This window comes from Cuculus canorus, chromosome 14, assembly GCF_017976375.1.
Source record: "Cuculus canorus isolate bCucCan1 chromosome 14, bCucCan1.pri, whole genome shotgun sequence".
NCBI classification, from domain to species: Eukaryota; Metazoa; Chordata; class Aves; order Cuculiformes; family Cuculidae; genus Cuculus; species Cuculus canorus.
In genome coordinates, this window is record NC_071414.1 from 2662224 (window position 1) to 2688634 (window position 26411).

The following is a 26411-nucleotide window of genomic DNA, read 5'->3' on the forward strand; positions in this document are numbered from 1 at the left end:
CTCCGTCCCTGGAGGGCTTCAAGAAATGTGTAGATGTGGCGCTTTAGGATGTGGTTTAGCAGGTACGGTGGAGTTGGGCTGATAGTTGGGCTGGATGAGCTTAGAAGGCTTTTCCAACCTTAATGATTCTATGATTCTATTCTATGTATCTGTGAGCTTTGCAGGTTGTCCTGGTTTTGTTTGAGGTGGTCATAATGTGCTTTGGATGAGCTGGCACAAGCTCTGACATCACTCTTGGATCAGCTCCGCACACAGAGCTTGGCATTCAGACGTGCAAAATCCAAGTTGTGGGGAAATAATACGGAAACAGAGGCCCCACCTGTAGCTGCTGCAAAGGGTTTGCAGATACAAGCGCTTGGAGCGTGTCAGAGGTGCTTGTGCTCCATCAACGCTGTTTGAGCACATGTTGGGAACAAAGGAGGGTGTGAGGAGTGACACGATTGCAGCCAGTGCAGGCACTCCAGGGTGCGTCCTTTGCTCCAGGTAGGCTGCAGCAGGACACGAGTGTGTGCTGGAGAGGGCAGTGGGCTCTGTGTGTGTGTGTGTACATGGAAGGTGCTGAAAGCATGAAGGAAAAAGAGCAGAAATGGGATTTTTCTGTCTGTGCGTGCTCTTGTGAAGCAGGGTGGTGGGCAGTCCTGCTCCAGGGCTTTCTGGGCAGACACACAGTGGGCTTCGGAACAGCCAGCAGCAAACGTCTGCCTGGTGCTTCGGTTGCAATGACACATGCTATGAAAGTGGTCTGGGTAGAGTAAATCGCTGCCAGCTGGACTGGGGTGTTGGTTTGTCGGGCTTATCCTCAGTGAGGTTCAACTCCTAGATGTGTAAAACACGCTAGGAGTTTTCGTGGGGGCTGGTTTTAGCTTCTAAGGAATCTGTTCACAGAATCATGGAATGGTTTGGGCTGGAAGAGACCTGAAAGCCCATCCAGTTCCACCCCCTGCCATGGACAGGGACACCTCCCACTGGATCAGGGGCTCCATCCAACCTGGCCTGGAACCCCTCCAGGGATGGGGCAGCCACCACTGCTCTGGGCAACCTGGGCTGCTGCCTCACTACCCTCATAGCAAAATATTTCTTCTTAAAATCTCATCTCAATCTTCTCTCTTTCTGTTTAAAACCATTCCCCTTACCCTGTCTCTGCAGTCCCTGATCAAGAGCCCCAGTTGCTGTAGTTTGTCCATCCATGCTGGGCACCAGAGCAAGAAGATGGCAGAGGTGCTGGTGACGTGTCCGGAGAAGCCGCATGGAGTGTGGGTGTTTGGAACATGCTGGCAGAGGACACGGCAGCCTGAGATCCTCATGAGGCCGTCGATGCTGCCGTTTGCTGGAGCTGGCAGTTGGGAGGGGGATGGCATGCATAACCACGGGCAGGGGGTGACCTTGCCGCTGGAACTTAGTTAGCAATTCTGTTGATATTCTGGAAACGAAAATATAATTCAGGCCACCTTCTCCTCCACGCTGACCCTGAGAATCTGGGAGGAGAGGAGCTACTGAATAATTAGGTGCCTTTTTTTTTCCACTTTTTTTGCTGGAGTTACCGCTTGGTGTTGAACTGCACTGCAAAGTGTCATTAGTTTCCTTGAACTTATTGGTCCAAGCGTGCTTTGCGTTAATATAATTACCTAAATTGCAGTCTCATTAATCACAGCGTGTGCTGCAGCCTCTTGCAGCTGGTTTGGCCGGCGGGAGCCCTGCGACCCTGGCCAGGGCGAGGCTGTGCGTGTTTCCCTGCCCCTGGACTCTTCTGCTTGGTTCAACTCGCGCTTTGTGTTTACCTATATCTTACCCTGTAAGATCTGGGAGAGTTTGCCAGGAGGAAGAGGAGGAGGAGGAAGGTAGCTGGGGTGCAGCCAGGGAAAGGTAGGTTTGCCACAAGGGAGTTTCGCTGTGCCACATCCCGTTTCGGTTTGGGGCCGTGACCATCCTGCTGTGGCACATTCCAAGCTCCTAATGTGGCAGCAAATACCCAGAGCCTGAGTGTTTGCGTAGGATGCTGCTTTGGGGCTGGTGGATGATGCTGTGGCTTTGCTGCCACTGTTTTGTTTTGGGACCGTAATTGTCCTGGCACGGTGGAGCCCACGCTCCTGGTGTGGCACCAAATACCCCGAGCCCGAGCTGTGGCGCAGGGCACCGCTGCAGGGCCGGTGGATGATGCTGTGGCTCTGTCTGCGTGGCAGAGCTCTCAGCCTTCCTGGCAATGTAAATTCTCCTGGCTGCATGCTAAATTTACACTGAGTTATTGATTTATCTTTGAGAGGATTTCCTTCCCGAGGGACATTTCTGGCTGTTGTGATGATTTAGTTCTTTTGCGAGGGCAGACTCCGTAGCAGAGCTGAGCCACCCTCCTGTCTGCAGCCCTGGGGCTGCGCTCCCACAGGCTTCCTCCGCAAGCTGGGTCCTGTTCCAAAGCCAAGGTTATTTGCTGTTACTTGGAATCGTGGAATGGTTTGGGTTGGAAGGTATGGAAAGCCCATCCAATTCCAACCCTCTGCCATGGGCAGGGACACTTCCCACTGGATCAGGTTGCTCCAAGCCCCATCCAACCTGGCCTTGAAGTGACAACTGCAAATAAATGGTGTTTTCCGCTCTGCCCCGAGCCAGCTGCAGCTCTTGGTCTTTATGCCACAGCACCGGTGGTGCCATCCTGGCCTTGGTGTGAACACAACTCGGAGGCTGGCAGGCAGGAAGCGGGAAGCCGTGCCAGCATTGACAGGCCCAGGCTCCTCAAAATGTATTAATTCTTTAAAGTGGGAAACGATGGAAGCAGGGTCATGGCACTGTTTTATTTCTAAAGATGGTTTTATGTTTGTTTTTCTAAGACATTTTCTGCTGACTTGTCTGGGGAACATCTCTAAAAGTTAGGCTAAGGAAGTTCAATTTTGACCGCCTCCTTGAGGAGGCAAAGCTGATTCTCTGCTGCCACCAGTTTACTCCCCTCAGCCCCAAGATCGTAGTCCACTGGTTGTGGTTCAACTGGTGAACACCATCGGTGGCAGACAGTGGGATTGAGGGCACGCTCAGCAAGTTTGCTGATGGCACCGAGCTGGGTGGTGTGGTTCTCACACTGGAGGGAAGGGTTGCCCTCCCGAAGGACCAGGACAGGCTGGAGAGGTTGGGGCTGTGTGAGCCTCTGGAAGTTCAATAAGGCCAAGTTCAAGGTCGTGCACCTGGGTCAGGACAATATCAAGCACAGTTAGACGGGGTGGAGAACGGATTGAGAGCAGCCCTGAGGAGAAGGACTTGGGGTACTGAGGATGAGAAGCTCAATGAGCCGGCAATGTGTGCTCCCAGCCCAGAAACCACCCGTGTCCAGAGCAGTGGGACCAGCAGGGAGGGAGAGGATTCTGCCCCTCTGCTGTGCTTTGGTGAGACCCCACCTGGAGCCCTGTGTCCGGCTCTGGAGTCCTCAGCACAGGAAGGACTTGGAGCTGTTGGAGCAAGGCCAGAGGAGGCCACGGAGATGATCCGAGGGCTGGAGCACCTCCTGTATGAGGACAGGCTGAGAGAGTTGGGGTTGTTCAGCCTGGAGAAGAGAAGGCTGTGGGGAGACCTCAGAGCAGCTTCCAGTGCTGAAAGGGGCTCCAGGGAAGCTGGAGAGGGGCTCTGGATCAGGGCGTGCAGGGATTAGGATGAAGCAAACGGTTTTAGGCTGAAAGAGAGGAGATTGAGATGAGATCTTAGGGAGAAATGTTTTGGTGTGAGTGTGGGGAGGCCCTGGCCCAGGTTGCCCAGAGCAGTGGTGGCTGCCCCATCCCTGGAGGGATTCAAGGCCAGGTTGGATGGGGCTTGGAGTAACCGGATCCAGTGGGAGGTGTCCCTGCCCATGGCAGGGGGTGGAAATGGGTGGGCTTTGAGGTCCCTTGCAACCCAAACCATTCTGTGATTCAGGACCCAGCCCTTCAGGAGTTGGGCCAAACATTGTACTGCACACCTGTGGAAGGGGAATGATTGTCTGTGTGTCCTGGTGCCCAACTCCAGCCAATGGCCCGTCAAAAGCACCTCCTTGTATTTCCCTCTATCTTACCCGTGGTGGGTCCGATCTCAGCTGCAGTGTGTGAATGGTGAAATGTGAGGCTGCTCACAGGCAGTGTTATAAAACAGCATCTCCTGATGAGGCCCAAGGAGAACGTCAATTTATTTTCCTGTGAACCAAGTGTTGCACAACTGCTTGCTTTCTTAGTGATCTATCTGCAACATAAAACAAGTCCTTAGTGTCTATCTTAAATACTGCAGTGTTGACAAGTTCTCCTGACAAAAATTAGGCTAATGTTCCCTACGACTGCATTAGTGATAGAAACGAGGCTTTAAATTGGAGCTCATGAAGCACCATACCAACACTCTCTCCAAGGCATCTTCTTATTCCAGCTTTTATGATTCAAATTCATTCTCACTATAGCTTGGCAGCGTAACTGGCAGACGCGTTTATCCAATATGTTCTGCTCGTCTCGCAGTCGGGACGTTCAGATGCCTTTTAGTGTTGAACTGGGGAAATGTTGTCCAGCTGTCTGTGGACCTGAGCTCTCTTGGCTCTGGAGGATGCTCTGGGCCCAGGGAAATGTTGGTGTTGGGAAGTTGCTGCAACCAGTGGTGTGAAAGCATGCAATGAGCCAGCTGACATGCAGCGAGTAGTGATGCAATCCAAGTTCCTACGCTGCGTGTCTTGCCAGACGGACTGGTCCTGAAACGCTCCTGGTGTGATAGCTGGGAGGGGAGGTTGGTTTTCCTGCGTTGAATGCGCCTGTTGTTTTAGTTTCAGCCTTGATCGAGTTATAAACACAGAAGGCGAGGACGGGAACAGAGATCACTGAGACCCAGTCACATAGACCCCTTCTTTAGCTTCCCAACCCAGTCATGAAGACCCCTTCTTCAGCTTCGCAATCTTATCCTTGAAAATATTTCCTTTCTTTACCCCTTTTTCCTCCTGTAGCACAATGTGAGGCTTCAGCTCCTCTTTACCAACTGCAGATTAACTGAGGCCAGCTCGAACCTCCTGGTTTTCATCCTTGTGTTGGTCCTAATGGATCATCCCTGCCTAGACGGCAGTTGTGTTCTTTTTCATGCCTTCACATTGCTGAGTTCTTTGGGGGTGGTTTTCTTTACCCATTGTGTTCATCTGTGGTGTCCATCTCAGCTGTCCTTGGAGAGAGGAAGATGGGCTCTCTGAGGATGATGGATGTGGTTGATGACGTTCTGGAGGTGCTAATCTCTGTCACAGTAAAGAAGCCGTGGTGCTTGCCTCAAAATGGTATCAGAGGCCTAAAATTTAGCTGAATAAATACCATCCTCAGTTTATTTTGTCGGGTTCTCAATTCCCTTGGTCATCCCCCTCATCCTTCCCTGCCTATGTTCTGCGTTGATCTTCTCTGAACATAGAAAAGCCTTCAGCATCCCAGATGGGCTTTCTAATAGAACAGATAAACCTGTGGGGTTACAATTATTTATGGGTTGCAGTGACTTTATAAGTAGTTTAGGCTTGGGAATAAATAACTTAGTGAGCTGGCGAGGGATTAAAGCTGGCTTTTGTAAGTAATATTTCTCTTGGATGTGGACTTGGACGTGTGGTGAGACCGAGGTCACGGAAGTGAAGTTTGATGGCTGAGATGATCAGAGTGTGGCTGGACAACTTTGATCTCCACTTTAGTGCTGCTGCCCAGACCTTTGTGGGATGAAACTCTCCAAACTGCTCTGGTTCACAGACTCGAGCCCCATATCAAAAGAGAAAATGAATCAAGTTCTTCGTACGGGATCACTTTCGTCGTGCTGTAGTCGGGGGTGTGTGGGAATGCACAAGCAATAACTGGCTTGAAACCAGAGATAAGGGTTTGCTTTTAAAATGAAAACACATGGTTTTGCTAATTCTACAAAAGGGCATCCCCACCTCCTCCTTCTTCCCTGCTCCCGTTCTTTCCCCGGTGTGTTTCCCGCTGTTGCAGTGCGAGTGAGAGAAGCCTTTGCCGGGAGGGAGGTGGAAGGGCAGGAGCGCTTGTTGCGAGGAGCTCTTTGCCGTATGAAGCTTTTGGATCTTGGCAGCGCCAGAAGATGGATCAGCAGATGCTACAGCAGCGCCTTCCATCAGAGAGGCACCATATGTCCTCTCCCGAGCTCTCCTGTCACTTCTTCCCTAGGAGTCCTCTTCTCCAGGCACCTCGCTAGCACCCGCCTTCGCTTCCATTCCGTATTGTCTCGGGGCAGCCCAGAACGCAGCAGGTACTTCACAGGAGGTACGTGCTCTGCCCCACGCGTGGCAGGCGGTGCTCTCGTCCTCGGTGATTACCTTGCCACGAGAGGGTTGAGATCTGATAGTTTTTAGGCAGGCAACTGGCCTGGCTCTGTGTTTGCCCTGGCACGAGGCTGGGCTACCTGCAGGGTAGTGGTTTTGGCCATGATGGAAGGTGTGAGTTAAACGGACCCTCTGACAGCATCAGCTGAGGTCACTGCCTGTCGCCGGCCGCTGCGCCTGCCTCTCCCACCCCTTCTGCTCTGCCAGTGCCGGAGGCAAAGCCAAGCGCAGTCAGCGTGTGGATTTGGCAAAAGGTGTTAGGAGATGGATCGTAGTGCTTGTGGGTACCACCAGTTTGGATAACTGGTCTCCTGATCCATTGAGCACCTAAATACCAGTGTGTGGGAGAGCGCTGGGCTGGCTGGGACTGGCAGTCGGCAGTGGTTGTCCAACCAAGTGTCCAGATCCATCTGATGCTTTGCCATGTCTAACCAGGTGTTACTGACTGGGAAGCCCCTTCCTTGGAACGCTTTGTTCTCCGCTTGCTGTGAATCAAACCATGCAAGGAGGGATTTGACTGCAGCCATTCTAAAAACATTTCATTATATCTGCCAAGGGAAACAAATTACAGAGAAGACCTCTGGGCACTGGGACAAAAGAGCAGCTCTAAGCCCCTTTCCAGACAAACAAATGTTTGACCTGATGGATGGTGTTTAAAGACATCGTCATTACTGCAGCAAGCAAGGGGTTGGCATTGAAAAATCACAGGATACAAGATAGAAAGTTCTCCCAAGGTTTGCTGTGAGCACTTGTCTCCCTGTAATCCTGATTGTGCAGAGCCTTTAGCACCCTGAATCTGCCCAGTGATCTCTGTGGCAGGGAACGGTGGCCCAGTGAGCACCAGTGGGTGACTACTCGCTTGCTAAATAACAAACTAGAGTGGAACAGCCCTGTCCGAACAGGGTTCGAGCCCAGCAGAAAGCAGGGCTGTTGCTTTGGGACATGTAAGGACCCCAGGCAAGAGCAGAGAGGGTGGCGCATTGTGTTGGGATGTGCCAGTGTCGGGGTTTGGGGGCTTCTCTGGGGATGGCTCTGCTGTCAGCTGGGGAGGGGCTTTTGATCAGGGACAGCAGGGAAAGGACAAGAGGAATGGTTTTCATCTGAAAGAGGGGAATTTGAGATGAGATTTTAGGAAGAAATGTTTTGCTGTGAGGGTGGGGAGGCCCTGGCCCAGGTTGCCCAGAGCAGTGGTGGCTGCCCCATCCCTGGAGGGGTTCCAGGCCAGGTTGGATGGGGCTTGGAGCCCCTGATCCAGTGGGAGGTGTCCCTGCCCATGGCAGGGGGTGGAAATGGGTGGGCTTTGTGGTCCCTTCCAACCCAAAACATTCTATGATTCCATGCATAGTGTATTAATGACATTTTCTAGCGGCACTTCACTGGGACAAGCTGTGACAGCCAGAAAGAAACTAATACAAAAGGCTGCAGATGAGTGAAACAGGGGCAGGAAGCAGCAAAATGAGATTCAGGCTCTGGGCTTCCTCTTCCCACCAGTAATCCAGCTCTTCCTGACCTGTGTCTTCTACACATTTTCCCTTCCTTTTCTATGTAAAAATGTTCTGTTTTAAAATCCTAAGCAATCCAAGAAGTGCTGTGACTCATCCTCACTGAAAAAAAAGAAGCCAGGCTTTGCTGCTTCCTTGCTCGCCAGCGCTGTCTGGAGAGTCCAGAGTCCGAGCAGGTGCTAAGACCTGGGCTGGTTCCTCTCCTTTCCTCTGAGCCCAGTGCTTAGCGTGAGAAAGAGGTGGCATTTTCCTGCAGGCAGAGCGCTGTGCTCCTCTAAAACCCTGTGGTTCCCCAGGCCGAGCCGGTGGCACGAGCCGCCAGCCTGGGTGAGTGCCAGGGCAGTCGTGTCTCCCCAGGCACGGCTGATGCCCCAGCCTGTCCCATTTTGCCCACCGTGGCTCCTGGAGCAATGCGGCAGAGAGGAGCTCTGCTGGGATTTTTCTCTTTGTAGGGTTTTTCATCCTTATTTTATTAATGGAGCAGCTACGGTGCCATCAGATAAGGCTTTGTGGCTGCTCCGTCAAGGCTTGTGCAGCCTTGTTATTTTTAATATTGCAGCCCTGGCGATTTGTGTCACTGAGAACGTTCACGTATTGTTTTGCAAGTTCTTTGTTGTTCGATTAGAAAGAAAGTCCCTTTCCCCTCATTCCCCTGTGCTGAGAGAAACAAAGAGTAAAGAAAGGTAGATGCTATCTCATGCTTCCTGGATACCAAGGTGATTCCTGAGGACTGCAGAGCCGGTCACTGACTCAAACTGGGCTTTGTGTTCACACCATTAATAGATTGATTGATTTTGCAATGGCAAATGAGGCTGCTCGCTTGGGGAGAAACCAGGATGTGCCTTGGTGGGCTGGACCACCCTTGTTCTGCTTGGAGAACCCTTCCCAGGGGACATTTCTCTGCCATAGGGGACAAAGGGCTGCCAGGAGGTGTTTCTGGAGGGGAGATCTTGTGTCCCAACTTGGGCTTCTCTTGCTGGGCAGGGATGGGTGGGGAGGCTGCTGCTGGGAGCACAGTGAGTTAATGCACTATCGCAGGATGAGATTTTCCCATCTGTATATGATGTAAAACTTCCCTGGTTACTTTTCGTACTTGCCTGTTGCTGTGTATGAGCAGAGGCTCAGCCTCATCCCCGTGCAGAAGCACAAACCCACTTGTGGCCAGCACTGAACGGAATAATGTACAGGAAAGGAGCCAGGCAGGATGAGACCCTTCTCATCCAGCAAGAAAACACAGTTGCTCACTTGGCTGGTCTCGAAAGAGATGAGTTACTTAGATGTTACTCTGTGATGCATATTCAGCCCAGTAGCCTTCAGCTATCCTGCGTGTAACACGCCCCGTTCTCCCTGTAGTTGTGAGCGTGGTAGAAGCGTGATCTGTTTTTCATTTGTTTATTTATTTATCATCTTGTTTTCAGCCTCTGTGAAGCTTGATATAGGTATAGAGCCTCAGAAACATACACAGAACAGAATAACAGATCGCTGTGATTTGGTTACGAGGCAATAATTTAAGTCGACAGGTTTAGCTGATAACATAAAACACAAGAGAGGAATAGCATCAGTTTATAAATGTCAGCAGAACCCCGCGAGTGAGTTGCTGCCTTGAAGCCAACTCTGGTGCTGTTACTCCCCCTAATATATTATAAAAAGAAATAAACAGGTGCCTGAAAAATTCTGGCTGACCGAGATTAAAAGAATAGGGCTGTAAATTAAATTCTTCCTCGGTGTCACTTTAAGCAACTTTCAGGACAGACAGAACACGTCTGAATAAGACAAATGCTGAGGCACTGGAAGGGCCTCCAGAAGACTGGGTGCTCTTCAGCTGTGGATATGGGCTCCGAAAGGGTGGTGAAGTCCTGGCAGAGGCTGCCCAGGGCAGGGGGGGAGTCTTCGTCCCTGGAGGGGTTCAAAAAGTGTGTAAATGTGGCACGTGGGGACATGGTTTAGTCAGCACGGTGGGGTTGGGCTGATGGTTGGACTGGATGAGCTTAGAGAGCTTTTCCAACCTTAATGATTCTCTGATGCTCGGATGCGTAGCAGCTGCCAGGCGTGGGGACAACTTGTCTGGAGAGCAGCGTAAGTCAGAGTGGTTTGTGAGAGAGCAAAGCCTGTCCTGAGGCTTTTGCAGCCGATAAAGGGATTAAATTGAGAATGGGAATAACACCGTCCTAGCAGCGCACTGCACAGGATCAGTGTCTCCTGTGTGGAGAATAAATGCTGTTGCTTTGCTTTGACATATATACCCAGGAAATACCTTGTTCTTCGTGCACTGGCAAGGGGCTTTTATCCGCTGGGAGTATTTTACCCGTTAGGTGTGAGGTGAAGGGCTTGAGGGATGGAGGAGCAAGCGGGTGGCACATCCCCATCCGGGACACTGCGTGGTCTGCTTAAACCCTGTGGCTTGGATCCAACTGCCTAAGCTGATGCAGTAACGCGGATTCAAATCCTCTTAGCTGTGGTTTACAAAATTCCAAGCATGGGATAGTTTTGAAGTGGCAAAGAATCCAAACTGGGTATGGGGGAAGGGATATGGTTTAGTAGTGGACAGGTATGGTTCGACTTGATGATCTCAAAGGTCTTTTCCAACGTAGGGGATTCGATAATCTGTGAATTTGCTGGCTTCCTCCTCCTTCTGCAGGTTCGCAAGGGGGTTTGGCAGCTGTTTCTGCTCACTGGTGTTTAATTTGGAGGTGAGGAATTCATTAGCATGGAAACTCCTTTTTTTTATAAGATGTGAGGGAGGGCAGGATGAGATCTGGTGGCTGTGGGATGTGGAGATGTCTGCAAAGTGAGCCCATCCAGTGGTGCAAAGACCCTGCGTGTATCTGCATTGACATCCTTTGTTTTTCTAAGGTGTCAAGGAGAAGAAAGGTCAGAAAATCACTTAAATATGAACTTGGTTTTCTGTTTTTTAAGTGAGTTTCGTTTCCCAAATGCAACTTAATACAAACAATAAGTAAAAAAATTAATTCCTCTAGGAAAACAAAGCTATTAAGAGCGTAATTCTGTATCAACAGCACGTGGGGCAGTGTAATTGCTTACATACAGATTGCTCCCAGTTGTTGAACAGTAGTAAATTATAGGAGTCAAAGAGAAGCAACTGTTTTAAGGGAAATACCTAGAAGCTACTATTGAAACATAATAAAAATTCAAGATTTCCAGCTTGTTCACTTAAATTGCCAATTTTAATCACATCATTCAAGTCACCCCCCCTCAAACACGCTTTATAAATGATACCCCAAACTCAGCAAGGCTGAAGACCTCATCCTGTCTCAGACGTCTGGGATATTTTAAGTGACGTAGCAATCTTTTTCCTGCACACAGCGATTTCTGGCATGGTTTATTTAATAAAGCCATGTGTTTGTCCTGCTGTGACATGAACCTGTGCGCAGCGGTGAGGAGAAACCCCTGTAGCGCTTAAAGACATCAGGGCTGAGGTTTCCACTCTGGGGTTTGGATGATCTTGGTCAAATCTTCTTTAGGGAAATGTGAAGAAGCTGAAGCAGGAAAGATTTGTGTCTTTGCTGATGGCAGCCTCCTTAGCTCGGTTGCGCTGGGTTCGTGAGCTCGTGCGTGCCAAGGTTCGTGTTTTCTTCTATGTACCGATTGCTGGAAATAGAAACTGGGAGGAACGCTCACACGGGAGTTGCTCCCCTTCCGAGGGCTGCTCCTTTGCTTTCCTTTTTGGTGTTTCTTTAAGTAAAGCCCATCAACCTCATTCCTCTCCCCTGGCAACCGAGTGAACCGATGTGGCCAGATGCACCAGGGGCGCGGCAGCCAGAAGATGCTGTACTCCTAGAACGGGGATGTTTATTTCTGGCTGTGCTTGACGGTTCAGGAGTCGCTTCAGGGAGCGCTGTCATTGTAACCTGGGTTGTCCCAGTGCTTGCGACCCAGTGAAGAAAGCCGCTGGCTTTGTGAGGGGAAGGATCCAACTCACCCCTCGCTTTTGTCTCCATTGAGCGCTGTTCCTGCCTGTGGAGGAGGAAGACGTCCTCATCCACCTGTGTGTTCAGCACGCAATGCCGTTTTATATATTTTATATATAGATCTGTTGGAGTGAGTCCAGAGGAGGCCACGGAGATGGTCCGAGGGCTGGAGCAGCCCATGTACGAGGACAAGCTGAGGGAGCTGGGGTTGTTCAGCCTGGAGAAGAGAAAGCTGCGGGGAGACCTCAGAGCAGCTTCCAGTCCTGAAAGGGGCTCCAGGAAAGCTGGGGAGGGGCTCTGGATCAGGGAGAGCAGGGAGAGAATGAGGGGGAATGGTTTTCATCTGAAAGAGGGGAGATTGAGATGAAATCTTGGGAACAGATGTTTTGCTGTGAGGGTGGGGAGGCCCTGGCCCAGGTTGACCAGAGCAGTGGTGGCTGCCCCATCCCTGGAGATGTTCAAGGCCAGGTTGGATGGGGCTTGGAGCCCCGGATCCAGCGGGAGGTGTCCCTGCCCATGGCAGGGGTTGGAACTGCATGGGCTCTAAGGTCCCTTTCAACCCAAACCATTCCATGCTTCTATGATATATCTTTCCTTGCTGGCAGTTCCCTGCCTTGGTGTCTCTTGAAACAGGGGCAGATGTGGTGTCATCCTTTTCCTGGAGATCCTACAAACTCCTTTTCAACCAGCACGTCCCAGCTGCAGTGCCTGCATTGCCTGCGGGAGGGAACAGCTCTGCTATCTCAGCAAGTTCCTGCAAAGCTCACCTTTTCCGAGTGGGAAGATGCTTCTCTAGACAGACATAGGTTAAAGCTCCCATGTATCCTGGAGGTGTTCAAGGCCAGGTTGGATGGGCCTTGGGCAGCCTGAGCCTGTGGGAGGTGTCCCTGCCCATGGCAGGGGGTTGGAACTGGATGGGCTCTGACGTCCCTTCCAACCCAAACTATTCTATGATTCTATGATTGTTTCCCAAGTAAAGGATAAGGAGGCGGGTTGTGTCCATCAATGAAAGTGTGCCAACTGTGGAGCACACATATCAATCCTGTCCTTGCATAGTTTAAGGTGGGATGGTAGTCAGGTCCATCCCTTTGTATATCCAGCCAACACAACTTCCTATGGACAGGATATGGTGGAGAGAAAGAGGAGCTCTCAGATGTGCCCCCTGTTTTAGTGGGAAATCTTCCAAAATGGATTTTCCTGGTTTTTCTAAATGCATTTATACCTGATGGATGGCTTTGGGCTTTGAGATGTTTTTGTCTGAATCGTGACAAACATCCTATCTTATGCAGGAAGCGCCAGCTACTTTGATCAGTGAAACGTCTCTTTGGTCTCAAAGAGGAAGGAATCAATCCGGTCGTTCCCTAGACTACAGGTTTTTGTCTTTGAGAACATGTATTTATTGTCCGAAATAATTATCCTTGTCTTTGCTTCACTTTGGTAGGAGATGCTACCTGTCGCCTACGTGCTGTGTTATTTTATCCTAGGCATCTTTTTAGGAAAAAGGCAACAGAGAAAGGAAAGTCTGAATTGAGAGAGAGGAGCACGAGGAGCTGTGTGTCTGTCTGTCTGTCCGTGTGCAGCTGAGGTCTCTGTATCCATTCAGCGTGACCCCACTCTCCTAAGCAGGCAGATTTCTTGCGTTAAAAGAAGACAAAGCAACCTCAAGAAGCATCCAGTTATTGCCTCTCTCCACCTCAGTCGTGATGTGCGTGGGGAATTGTGACCAAGAAAACCCAGTCTGGATTTCCCAGCTTTTCTGCATTTAAAACCAAAACTTAATGTGTTCCATGTATTTTTGTTGGCTTATAGTAGTGATCATATATTCCTTTTAATACCGTATTTCCCAACCAACACAGCCTTGCCTCGGTGCACTTGATGTTCAGCGTACCTGGCTGTACGCTTTGATTTCACTCTGGCAGCTGTATTTTATGCTGTTTGCCTCAATCGGCAACCAAATCCCCTCTCTCCTGACAAACTCTGCGTCAGGAGTGGATTTGGAGACTTAGTGCTCTCATAGGAATTGGCCCGGGGGGAGGAGGGCGCTGGTGCTCTGCTCCGCTCGGGGTCCCTGCGCCACGGAGCCAGCCTGGCTGCCTGCGGATGCGTTTGGTGGCTCAAGGTGGCATCTGGGTGAGGTTAAAGTGGCCCTTGGGTCAAGGGGGTGTTGTTGGAGGGGAGAGAGCGGCGGCAGCGGAGAGCCTGCTCCTGTTCGCCGTGTGGGACGAGGCTTTTGCGACTCTCTGATGGGAGCCTGTGCCTTCAGCTCTCTTAGCTGGAATGATGCACATGCTCTAAACTACTTTGACTTTTGTTTGTAGGTCAAGCTGTTCCTGCGGGGTCACACGTACGATTAAACCTGCAGACAGGAGAGAGAGAAGCCAAGCTCCCAGATAGTGAAAACGGAGGAAAGGACACAAGAGAAGAGAGAAGAAGAAAAAGGTACTGTGATGCAGAGCATCAGGGGTGGGTGGGCTGCAGGATTTGTGGCTTTCATTCCAGCGCAGGTGCCCTGGTGCACTCAGTTGCTGTCTCTTCCTGCGACTTTATTGGTGGCTTATGGGTTCAAAGAGACCTCACCTGGAGTCCTGCCTTCAGTTCTGGAGTTCTCAGGAAGGACACGGAGCTGTTAGAGTGAGTCCAGAGGAGGCCACAAAAATGATCTGAGGGCTGGAGCACCTCCTACACGAGGACAGGCTGAGAGAGTTGGGGTTGTTCAGCCTGGAGAAGAGAAGGCTGTGGGGAGACCTTAGAGCAGCTTCCAGTGCTGAAAGGGGCTCCAGGAAAGCTGGGGAGGGGCTCTGGATCAGGGAGGGCAGGGATAGGATGAGGGTTTTCATCTGAAAGAGGGGAGATTGAGATGAAATCTTGGGAAGAAATGTTTTGCTGTGAGGGTGGGAGGCTCAGGTTGCCCAGAGCAGTGGTGGCTGCCACATCCCTGGAAGTGTTCAAGGCCAGGTTGGATGGGGCTTGGAACAACCTGATCCAGTGGGAGATGTCCCTGCCCATGGCAGGGGGGAGGAACTGGATGGGCTTAAAAGTCCCTTCCAACCCAAACCATTCGATGGTTCTATGAAAACTGTCCCTCGTCCTTTGTGATCCCTTGGGAATGGTAGAAGCGCCCCCCTTGTGCCTGCATAGACATGACATGCATTGACATCAAAACTAAATTTACACGGTGGCTTCTTTGAAGGACATTTAGTCCTTGGAAACATCTGTAACAATCGGTCTAATATCACTTTCAGAGCTTGAGCCATCAGAGTGGTTGTGAGGGACTTTGTTTATGTTGACCAGAGCCAGAGAAAGTTGTTTTTAACTGAGTGCAGCCAGCAGGCTCGCAGTGTTCATTTACACATCAGTTATTGCCGATGTTCTTCCATCACACAGCCTTCCCTGCACCCACATTTTTAAGAATCTTCCTGGCACTGATTTTTCTCTTGGCACCCTCCGAATAAAGACAGATTTAGTTACCGTGGGGAGCTTTCTTTCCTAAAGTGTGTGGGATTTACCATCGCTTCCCTCCGTCCCCAGCAACTCCTGCTCAGAGCTCAAGACGCTCTCGAGTTTTGTGGTCCCTCGACAGCTGGCTTTCCCTTTCTCAGTGCCAGAGTGGTGTGGTCCAGATAAACACTCTCCGAACCTACGAGACGGGCGTAAAGAGCAAAACAAGATGTGGCTTAGTGTTCTTGTGTAGTTCCTGCTTGGATTTACCCTTGCTCTAATGTTATGTTTGACGGCTATCAGAACTTCAGCTGTAGGTCTCCGTGGTAAAGCTTGCAAGTCCTTAGCTGTGATTTAGTGGCACAATGGTGCCTTTTGGTTTTCCTTCTGAAAGGTTTCCCGCTTTCCTTTGCTACGTGAAATTCAGAGTTATAAATTAATCAGCTGGTTTTATTATGTTAGGACTTGACATTCTGGGTCTGCGTGCAGATTATGGAGCCTTTTATGACTGTGAGGGCGAGGAGCCTGCAAACCACACACAAAATATAGTGCTTGGATGAATCTTTCATAGTATCATGGAATCGTTAAGGTTGGAAAAGCCCTCTGAGGTCATCCAGTCCAACCATCAGCCCAACCCCACTGTGCTGACTAAACCATGTCCTGAAGTGCCACAGCCTCACGCTTTTTGAACCCCTCCAGAGGTGGAGACTCCACCACTGCCCTGGGCAGCCTCTGCCAGGGCTTCACCACCCTTTCAGTGAAGGCATTGTCCCTAATATCCAATCTAAACCTCCTCTGGCACAACTTGAGGCCGTTTCCTCTCATCTTATCTCTTGTTACTTGGAAGAGGAGACCAACAGCCACCTCACTATGACCTACAGTGGAGGGGTTTGTGTCTTCTAAATGGGATGCATGGAAATCTAGTGCTGAGTTCCTTTCCTCCTGACATTATCCGCTGCTAATACATCACGATGAAATGGCTGGACTTGAGGATCTCAAAGATCTTTTCCAACCAAATGATTATATGATTCTATAAAAATACAATCGATCGAGTCGTTCACTCATAACCTGTTTTGTCTTGTTTCCTCTGCAAGGCTGGGCAAGGTGGATGTTGACTCAAATTCATTCACGTCCCAGGAGCTCAAAAAGGCGTTGGCTAAAATGAAGGAAAGTGAGAAGGCAGAAAGAAAGGTAAGGAGAGTTCCCTGTTCCTAAAGCAATGTGCACGAATGCAAACAACCTGTGTTATGCTAAGCAATTGCTCAGGAAAACACTGTGCAGACCAATCTCTGGAGAACTTGGGCCTAAAATACCTTTGCTAGTCCGTTAGTGATGTATTTCCCTGGGAAACTCTCACCCCTCTTTGTGTTAATACTGAGTTTTCTATAAAGTGGAAGACTTTCGTTCAGTTCCGTTTTATTCGTTTCAAACCAAAAGGCCTTCTGTTGCAAGCTGCTCCTAAGTCCTTCAGGAATTCTCATGGTTCAGGGTGTTTCTGGGGGATAATTATCCCATGAGCTGTCTGGAGAGGGGCCTCAGAGATGGAGTGGGCTGGGAGCACCAGTTTAGCAACAGATGTCAAAAAGGAGGCTGAAGGGAGTCCTTACCACTGTCCACAACTACCTGAAAGGAGATTGTAGCGAGGTGGGTGCTGGGCTCTTCTTCCAAGTGACAGGCGATAGGATGAGAAGAAATGGCCTCAAGTTGCACCAAGGGAGGTTTAGATTGGGTAACAGAAAGAATTTATTTACCCAAAGAGTGGTGAAGCACTGGCAGAGGCTGCCCAGGGAGGTGGCCGAGTCTTCATCCCTGGAGGTGTTTAAAAGACGGGTGGAGGAAGTTCTGAGGGATCTGGTTTAGCAGTGGACAGTTATGGTTGGACTGAATGATCTCAAAGGTCTTTTCCAACCAAATGGTTCTTGATTTTATTCTATGGTTCTAGATCAGCCATCAGATGCTGCTGCTCTCTGTCTCTGCTCATCGAGCAGGATCTCAACTTGCAAACCCGGTACACGGTATCTGCATAGCCGTCCTTGTGAGCTATCCAACCACCGCGTTTCTTGGTGTGCCGGTGCTAAAGGGAAGCTTTGTCCTGAGCCCGAAGCAGGGATGGTCAGTCAGCTCAGGCTGAGACAGTTGGGGTTGTTCAGCCTGGAGAAGAGAAGGCTCTGAGAAGACCTTATAGTGACCTTCCAGTACCTGAAGGGGCTACAAAAACCCTGAGGAGGGGCTGTTTACAGAGCCTTGTGGGGATAGGACAGGGAGCAAAGGGTATAAACTGGAGAGGGATAGATTTAGGCTAGGCATTAGGAAGAATTTCTTCCTTGTGAAAGTGGTGAGGCCCTGGCCCAGGCTGCCCAGGGAAGCTGTGGCTGCCCCATCCCTGGAGGTGTTCCAGGCCAGGTTGGATGGGCCTTGGGCAGCCTGAGCCAGTGGGAGGTGTCCCTGCCCATGGCAGGGGTTGGAACTGGATGGGCTTTGAGGTCCCTTCCAAACTGAACTAGTCCATGACTCTATGATTGTTTCTGGTGTGATGCTGCTCCCCTAATATTTCTGATACCACGTGATTAGACCTGAATTAATAATGTAGAGAAGTTACATGCAAACACCTGTGTGAACCCTGAGGCTGATTTCCTTCCCACTGTTTGGCTGGTATTTTTAGCCAGTTTGTTTATTTATTTGTCCCACTGCTGCTTGCTTCACAAAAATGCCTGCAGACCCCAGAGTGGAACGGGTTGCAGCGTGGCAGTGTTTGTAAAAGCAGTTACTTTGCTGCTCACTGTCCTCCTGAGCGTGACGGAGTACAGAAAGCACTGTGCAGTTCAGGTGCTTCTGCTGTGAATTTGGGGACGGTGATGAGCATCCCCTGCTGCTGGCACAGTTGGATCCAGAAGTGATATCATGGTTTTAGGTTCCCAATCTCATGTCCTGGGTAGGAAAAAACAAATGGAAGAAGTGAAGCATAGGCTGAAGTTTCCTTGTGTAAACTTCAAGTTTATAGAATCATAGAATCATTAAGGTTGGAAAAGCCCTCTCAGCTCATCCAGTCCAACCATCAGCCCAACCCCACTGTGTCTACTAAACCATGTCCCCAGGTGCCATGGTCACACCGTCTTTGGACCCCTCCAGGGTTGGGGACTCCACCACTGCCCTGGGCAGCCTCTGCCAGTGCTTGACTCTTTACAAATAGTCCACAATCCAAAGTGAAACAGAATCCAAGTGCTGCTTTCAGCCCTCTCTGGGCTTGGAGCTGGTCCCAGTGGGTGGCACAGCACTGGTGGGATGCTGTGCACCTCCTCAGGTGGGTGGCAGCCTTTTCCCCTTTGCCTCAGCAGTATTTCCTTAGGCCCTGGCTTCTCCTGCTGCATCGGCGTTGTCTCCGTTGAAGGAGAACTGAGGAAGGAATCAAGGCTCTGAAGTCTTAGAATTGCAGAAAGTCTTCTTCCCCCCTGCCTGGCAGCAGGGCATTATTTCATTTGCTGTAAGATTATTTAGGTAGCAGCTGGCATTACGGATAGCAGGACTTCTTGAAATGAGTGTCATTTAAATGCAAAAAATTAGTGATACTCTATTATGTGAAAATAAGCCATGTTTTAAAACCCCTGTTGAATAGCTATTGTCCCAGCAACGGGGCTAAAAACAGCTACATCTAATGGACCGAAAGTACTGCATTTAAAATCACTCCTGCAGGGAGCAAATTCATCCTTGAAGTAACTGTGTCAAAGTAAATTGAGTTACACCGAACGGGCTCCCATCGATGCTCTTGCGACAGCAGTTCTGTGTGATCGGGGTGGGGATGGCACTGTTACCATGTGGTACCTGGAGTAATTAGGCCAGGAGTCATTAGCGCTGATTATACAGCTGCCATTAGACTGGCAGGGCTTTACTTCCCTGGCTTCTCTTTTTTTCTCTGATGGCTCAAGCCCTGTATAAAAACCTGGTTTGGAGTTCGTGTTTGTAGCACCATCCCTTTCAAAAGGGGCTTTCTTGCGTTCTCCTCTTGAGGCAGCCCATTTTGGTCTGGCCTCTCTGCTTTCTCCATCCCCTGCACAGCAGCCCCTGTTCCTGCCTGCCCCAGTGTCACCAGTGCTGGAGAACTGGTCTCTGCTTGCAGCCACTCCTCCTGCTTTGCTTTCTGACAATCTCTGTCCCCAACACTGAGTGCACGCTCTGACAAAGCCATCCTGAAATGTGTTAATCCCATGATTGGGATGATGAAAGCATCTTGGTACGCATCTGAGGAGATCTCCTTGATGTCACTAGACAGTTCAGGCTGGAGGTCTCCAGCCCCATCTCCAGCTCCATCTCTGGCTCCAGGCAGAGTCAGCTGTGAGATTGAGGAGGGTGCTCAGAGCTTTTTGAAGTCAGGTCTTGAGAACATCCCCTCGCAGGCAGACAGGGGCGGCGACACTGTCTGCTTCTGCTTTTGGGAGGCACATAGCACGTGGCAGTGGTGGACAAAGCCCTAGGAACAGGCTCAGCTCCTTGGAGAGTGCTGGCTGGTACCCAGGGCACAGGAAGGACACAGAGCTGTTGGAGCAAGGCCAGAGGAGGCCACGGAGATGATCCGAGGCCTGGAGCACTTCCTGTACGAGGACAGGCTGAGAGAGTTGGGGTTATTCAGCCTGGAGAAGAGAAGGCTGTGGGGAGACCTTAGAGCAGCTTCCAGTACTGAAAGGGGCTCCAGGAAAGCTGGGGAGGAGCTCTGGGTCAGGGAGGGCAGGGATAAGATGAGGGGGAATGTTTTTCATCTGAAAGAAGGGAGACCGAGATGAGATCTTGGGAAGAAATGTTCTCCTGTGAGTGTGGGGAGGCCCTGGCCCAGGTTGCCCAGAGCAGTGGTGGCTGCCCCATCCCTGGAGGTGTTCCAGGCCAGGTTGGATGGGGCTTAGAGCAACCGGATCCAGTGGGAGGTGTCCCTTCCCATGGCAGAGGGTTGGAATTGGATGGGCGTTGTGGTCCCTTCCAACCCAAACCATTCTACCATTCTCTATTGTATGATAACTGGGTTCCTGGTTTCTCAGAAGGGCCCTCAACACTGCTCTCGCATCTCTGATGCACAGCAGTGAATGGGATTGCACAGACAGCCCGGATCCCCTTGTAAATATGGGACATGGGTTTCTTTCTGTGCCTTTCTTGACTCTCTGTATCACCTGCCTTCATACCTGGTTTCCTCCTTCTGCTTTCAAGGCCCATGAGGAAGAGGTGAGGAAGAAGTTCAGGCCCATAGAGCAGCTGAAGGAGGAGTTTGAAAAGCTAAATGTGAAGATGGAAACAGATTATGAAATTATGGTTAAATTAATTGGCAAATTCAACAGCTCTGCCTCCACGCTGGATGAAAAAGTAGCGGCGCTTTATGATCTCGAATATTATGTTCACCAGGTAAGGAAAATGCATTTGTAACTACCATGTGAAATCCGGGGGATGCGGTGTCATAGATGTGGTTTTATTTTTCTTATCAGTATCGGGTAATACAAATTGCTTAATTATCATAATCCTGGGACAATACCAGACAGCAGAGGGCTACTGCAGGCTTGTTTTATATCCACGCAATCATCACTCATACCAGTAGCGAGCAGTTTCCTAGGGGTTAGGAGTGCTGGATTTGTTGTCTGTTTGCAGAGTTTTTATCTCGCCTTCCCTTTTATACGATAGGAAATGGGGCTTTATCTGCCATTTTTGGGTGAGTAGAGTGGTGGCTGCAAAGACAATGCTTATTTTCTTTCTGCTTTGTGGAAATCCTCTGGCTGCAGGCAGGTGCCCTTCAGTCGGCTCACAGGGAACGTCTTTGTACCAGGGGAGATGACAGCCACCCAAACCCCTGTATTTTAGCTCAGTGTGAGTAAGAATCACAGAATCACAAAGCGGTTTCAGTTGAAAAAGACCTTTGAGATCATCGAGTCCAGCTATCGATCCAGCCTTGCTAAGTCTGCCACCAGACCATATCTCCAAGTGTGGCATCTGCCCATCTTTTAAACCCTTCAAGGGATGGAGACTCCACCATCTCCTTGGGCAGCCTCTGCCAGTTTCTGAGAACCCTATCAGTGAAGAAATTCCTCCGAATACCCAACCTAAACCTCTCCTGGCGCATCTTGAGGCCATTTCTCCTTGTCCTGTCACTCGCTACCAGGGAGAAGAGACCAACCCTCACCTCACCAGGGACAAGGGGATAAGGACAAGGCTGAGGTACTTAATGCCTTCTTTGCCTCAGTCTTTAATAGCAAGGAAAGTTGTTCCTTCTGTGTACAAACCCAGGAGTTAGAGGAGCAGAATGAGGCTCCCATGATCCAAGAGGAGGCGGTTAGAGACTTGCTTGCCCAGCGAGACACTCACAAGTCTATGGGGCCGGATGGGATCCACCCAAGAGTATTGAAGGAGCTGGTGGATGTCCTTTCCAAACCCCTATCCATCATCTTCCAGAGGTCCTGGCTGACTGGGGAAGTTCCACTGGACTGGAGGCTGGCTGATGTTGTGCCCATATACAAGAAGGGTTGCAGGGAGGATCCGGGGAACTACAGGCCTGTCAGTCTGACTTCAGTGCCGGGGAAAGTCATGAAACAGGTGGTCTTGAGTGCTATCATGAAGCACATGCAAGAGAACCGAGTGATCAGGCCCAGTCAACATGGGTTTACAAAAGGCAGATCTTGCCAAACTAACCTGATCACCTTCTATGACAAAATCACTTGACTACTGGATGGGGGAAAGGCTGTGGATGTAGTCTTCTTGGACTTCAGTAAAGCCTTTGACACAGTTTCTCACAGTATTCTGCTTCAGAAACTGTCAGCCTCTGGCCTGGATGGGCGCACACTCTCCTGGGTCGAAAACTGGTTGGATGGCCGGGCCCAGAGAGTGGTGGTCAATGGAGTTAACTCCAGCTGGAGGCCAGTCACAAGTGGGGTTCCTCAGGGCTCGGTACTGGGTCCAACTCTGTTCAATGTCTTTATCAATGACCTGGATGAAGGCATTGAGTGCACCCTCAGCAAGTTTGCGGATGACACTAAGCTGAGTGGAAGTGTGGATCTGCTGGAGGGTAGAGAGGCTCTGCAAAGGGATCTGAACAGGCTGGACCGCTGGGCTGAGGCCAATGGCATGAGGTTCAACAAGGCCAAATGCCGGGTCCTGCACTTGGGGCACAACAACCCTATGCAGTACGGCAGACTGGGGGAAGAGTGGCTGGAGAGCTGCACGGAGGAGAAGGACCTGGGGGTGCTGGTTGACAGTGACTGAACATGAGCCAGGAGTGTGCCCAGGGGGCCAAGAAGGCCAATGGCATCTTGGCTTGGATCAGAAGCGGTGTGACCAGCAGGTCCAGGGAGGTGATTCTCCTTCTGTACTCGGCACTGGTGGGACTGCACCTTGAGTACTGTGTTCAGTTCTGGCCCCTCACCACAAGAAGGATGTTGAGGCTCTGGAGCGTGTCCAGAGAAGAGCAACGAAGCTGGTGAGGGGCTGGAGAACAAGTCTGACGAGGAGCGGCTGAGAGAGCTGGGGGTGTTTAGCCTGGAGGAGAGGAGGCTGAGGGGAGACCTTATTGCTCTCTACAACTGCCTGAAAGGAGGTTGTGGAGAGGAGGGAGCTGGGCTCTTCTCCCAAGTGACAGAGGACAGGACAAGAGGGAATGGCCTGAAGCTGCACCAGAGGAGGGTCAGACTGGATATCAGGAAAAAACTCTTCACAGAAAGGGTCATCGGACACTGGCAGAGGCTGCCCAGGGAGCGGGTGGAGTCACCTTCCCTGGAGGTGTTTAAGGGACGGGTGGATGAAGTGCTTAGGGACATGGTTTAAGGGAGTATTAGGAATGGTTGGACTCGATGATCCAGTGGGTCCTTTCCAACCTGGTGATTCTATGATTCTCACCACAATCTCCTGTCAGGCAGTTGCAGAGAGCGGTGGAGTCTCCCCTCAGCCTCCTCTTCTCCAGACTAAGCGGCCCCAGGTCCTTCAGCTGCTCCTCATAAGGCTCTAAACCTTGCCCGACTCTCTTCCCCTTCTCTGGACACACTCCAGATCTCGATGTCCCTGTAGTGAGGGCCCCAGCCTGCACCCAGGGTTTGAGGCGTGGGGCCTCTCTCACGGCCGGGCCGGTGACGGCAGCACTGGAGGCTCAGCAGGTTGCTGAGCATCGGCTGAGCCGTGTAACCGCCTCTGAGTGAGCCCGAATGTATCTCCTGACATCTTGCTTCCTTGCATTCCTGCTCACGCTTTCCCCCGGCTCCCTTGGATCTCCCTCGCTCTGCTTTCGGCTCGCCACCGTTGACCTCCTGCCGGCTGCAGGCTTTGGCCTCGCCGCACCCCTCCCTCGGCCTCAGCGCCTCCCCCGCGCTGCAGCGGCACCGGAGGGACTGGGCTTCTCCCTCCCCAGCGACTGGGAGAGCCTGGAGAGGACTGGAAGGGACTAGAGAATACTGGGAGAGCCTGGAGCAGAGTGGGAGAGCCTGGAGCAGACTGGGAGGGACTAGAGAACACTGGGAAAGCCTACTGGGAGTGATTAGAGTGGACTGGGAGAGCCCAGAGAGGACTGGAAGGGACTAGAGAATACTGGGAGAGCCTGGAGCAGACTAGTGAAGCTGGGAGCAGACTGGGAGGGACTAGAGAAGACTGGGAGAGCCTGGAGCAGACTGGGAGAGCCTACTGGGAGTGACTAGAGTGGACTGGGAGAGCCTGGAGCAGCTGAGGGGAGCCTGGAGTGGACTGAGAGAGCCTGGAGTGGACTGGAAGGGACTAGAGAACACTGGGAGAGCCTGGAGCAGACTGAGAGGGACTAGAAAACACTGAGAGAGCCTACCGGGAGAGGCTGGAGCAGAGTGGGAGAGGCTGGAGAGGACTGGGAGATCCTGGAGCAGCCGAGGGGAGCCTGGAGCGGACTAGGAGGGACTAGAGCAGACTGGTGGAGTCTGGAGCAGGTTAGGAGGGCCAGAGTGGACCTGGTGAAGCCTGGAGCGGACTGGGAGAGTTTCTTCTGTCACTCTCTGTAACTTGGGTGAATGGGACAGCTCTCGGGAGGTGCCGGTGGCTGACCTTTCACTGGAAGGGCATTTCTTAAAGCCAGCCATGGTGTTTGGAGGAAAGCAGCTGAAGGGATGTGCTGCTGAGAGAAGGAGGCCGTGCAGCAGCTAATAGAAGTGTTATTTCCAGGGCTCTTTGTCTTGAATTTCCACACTAAATCTCTGTCACATGCATGCAGAGGCTTCCTTGCTGTTTGTTCTCGTTGCTTTTGTTTCACTGATGGCATCTGTCTGACTCAGAGAATAAGTGGGAACAATAGGCGCCCAAAGAGCTTCATATTTATACTCGGGGCTAATTCTATCTGGCTCAGGGTGCCAGAGCATCAGTCCAGCTCGCTAAAAAGCAGCTTCCAAACACCCTGGGGTGCTTTGAATTCCAGCATAATGGCCTGGACTATTCCAGCATAAAGTCCAGCCAGGATGGGGCAGACAATTTCAGAAAGGCGAGAGGAGCAGGGATGTGGTCCCTGCACCCTGTGCAGGGCCTGGAGCATCAAAGGGAACCACATCCAGCATCAAAGGGGTCGGGCAGGGGGAGGCGGCAGGGGGGCTGGCAGGGACCACAGAGGACTCCTTTGTGCATCGATCACAGCGTCGCTCTGTGCCCGCGCTGTCGGGGCAGATGGCTGGGCAGCACCTTCTCATCAGGCAGGAAGCTGATAAGAAATATGACTTGTCTCTAAGCCAGCATGGCTTTTCCTCCTCTTTCTTCTTCCAGCCAGTTGAATGCGTCCAGAGCATTATCTCTGCTTGCTACTGACTTTAGCAGCACTGGCTTAATGTAATTACTGAATAGCAGCCAAATACGTTTGTGCCGCATAACCCTGCAAGGGCTGAACTTGTCAGGACTCCTCTGCGGTGAGCCGTGGCCGTGCCACTGGATCCCTGCTGGTTTGGGTGGCCCAGGGCAGCAGGCACCCTCGTGTGGTACCTGCTTCTCCCTCTTCCCCCAGTTTCTATCTGGCTTTTGATTATCGTTTGCCTCCCAGCCGTCCTGCTGCTGCCTACGGGGCACAAAACACCCTGTCAAGTGGAAAAGGCCATGCCCTGCAGGGTTTGCGAGCCAGGGATGCTCTCTGCTCCATGGCGTGGTCATGAGCATCCCTGTGATGTGAAGCAGCGCGTGCCTCTGAGCTCGCTGTGAGGGAGCGGAGGAGAAGCCACAGCCGGTGCCGAGCCAGGGGAGAGAGAATCTCTGCTGCTCTTCAGGAGTCAGCCCAAGGGCTCTGGGTTTGCTCAGCTTTTGGTTGCCAACTCTGGTTTGCCTCTCATCAGTCAGGATTCAACTTGGCATGTTTGGGACCCCGTCTTGGAGAAAGAGCAGGAAGGTTTGGCTTGCCAGGTTATCTATAACTCATAAAAACCAAATGCAAATGTGAAGAGGCCAGAGCATAACTCATTTATAAACAGAATTCACGGTGCTTGCACAGCAGTGTGCGGAGCCAAGCCCCATTCTCATGCATTGCAGGCTCTTTCTTTCAATTATTTACTCTCCTTATCTTCCTCTCTCCCCTCCTCTGACACACTACGCCGTTTCTCACTGCTAATTTCCTCTCCGTCGCATACGGCTGACATGCTGCTTCTTTCTCGCTCTCCTCTTCTAACAGTTCCTCTCTCCTCCCTGTTCTCTTTTTCCTCCGATCTGAGCGACTCCCTGAATAACTGCTGTCATATTCGCGCCTCTCCCTTCCTCTCCTCGCCCACCTTGCCTGTGTACTTTTCTCAAGAGCTCTTTTGATCCTTGCCTTTCTTCCGTGCCGATTCCAGTGGACTGAAGCGAGGCACGAGCTGCCGCCTCGCAGCATCCTCCGCTCCCCAGAGAGGTTAATACCTTCAAGTTGTTGTGTTTTTAGGGTTTTGTTGGTTTTAAAGCTGTGAGTGAAGGAAGGAACTCTCACAACAGGCAGCGAAAAGAAATGCATCTTTAAAATAAGCTTTACAGCATCGTTTATATTGTATGATTGAGGTGCCTCGCTGGCACTGGGGCCGGCCGGAAGGACTTGGCACTGCTGAGGTTGCAGCGATGGTTGGGTTTGCCACGATTGATGCTGGATGTGAACCTCTGCCTGTGGATGTATTCCCGCGTGAGCAGAAGTCAACGTCCAATTCCAGCGTTCAAACAGCCTCGCGGTTTTTACAGAGGCTGAGCAATAAAAGCGCCCACTGGCAGATGAAATTGGGTTGCTCCATAGGTTTCTTTGTAGACAAAGATGGGCCTGCAGAAAAGTAAGAGTCTGGCAGGTCCGGTTTATAG

At 51.2% G+C, this 26411-nt stretch overlaps 1 protein-coding gene across 5 annotated transcripts in view; it reads left to right on the forward strand.

The window, feature by feature from the left end:
* Positions 1 to 26411, forward strand: part of SIL1 (SIL1 nucleotide exchange factor) — a 116961-nt gene that overhangs the window by 42115 nt on the left and 48435 nt on the right. For all 5 annotated transcript variants that reach the window (XR_008452256.1, XM_054079806.1, XM_054079805.1 and 2 more), the window contains 3 exons: positions 14033 to 14153; positions 16247 to 16343; positions 20343 to 20534. Coding sequence is in view for 4 of the 5 variants with exons in the window: in XM_054079806.1 (XP_053935781.1) it covers positions 14033 to 14153; positions 16247 to 16343; positions 20343 to 20534 (410 nt within the window). In the remaining variant the exon portion in view is untranslated. The remainder of the gene's footprint in view (positions 1 to 14032; positions 14154 to 16246; positions 16344 to 20342; positions 20535 to 26411) is intronic.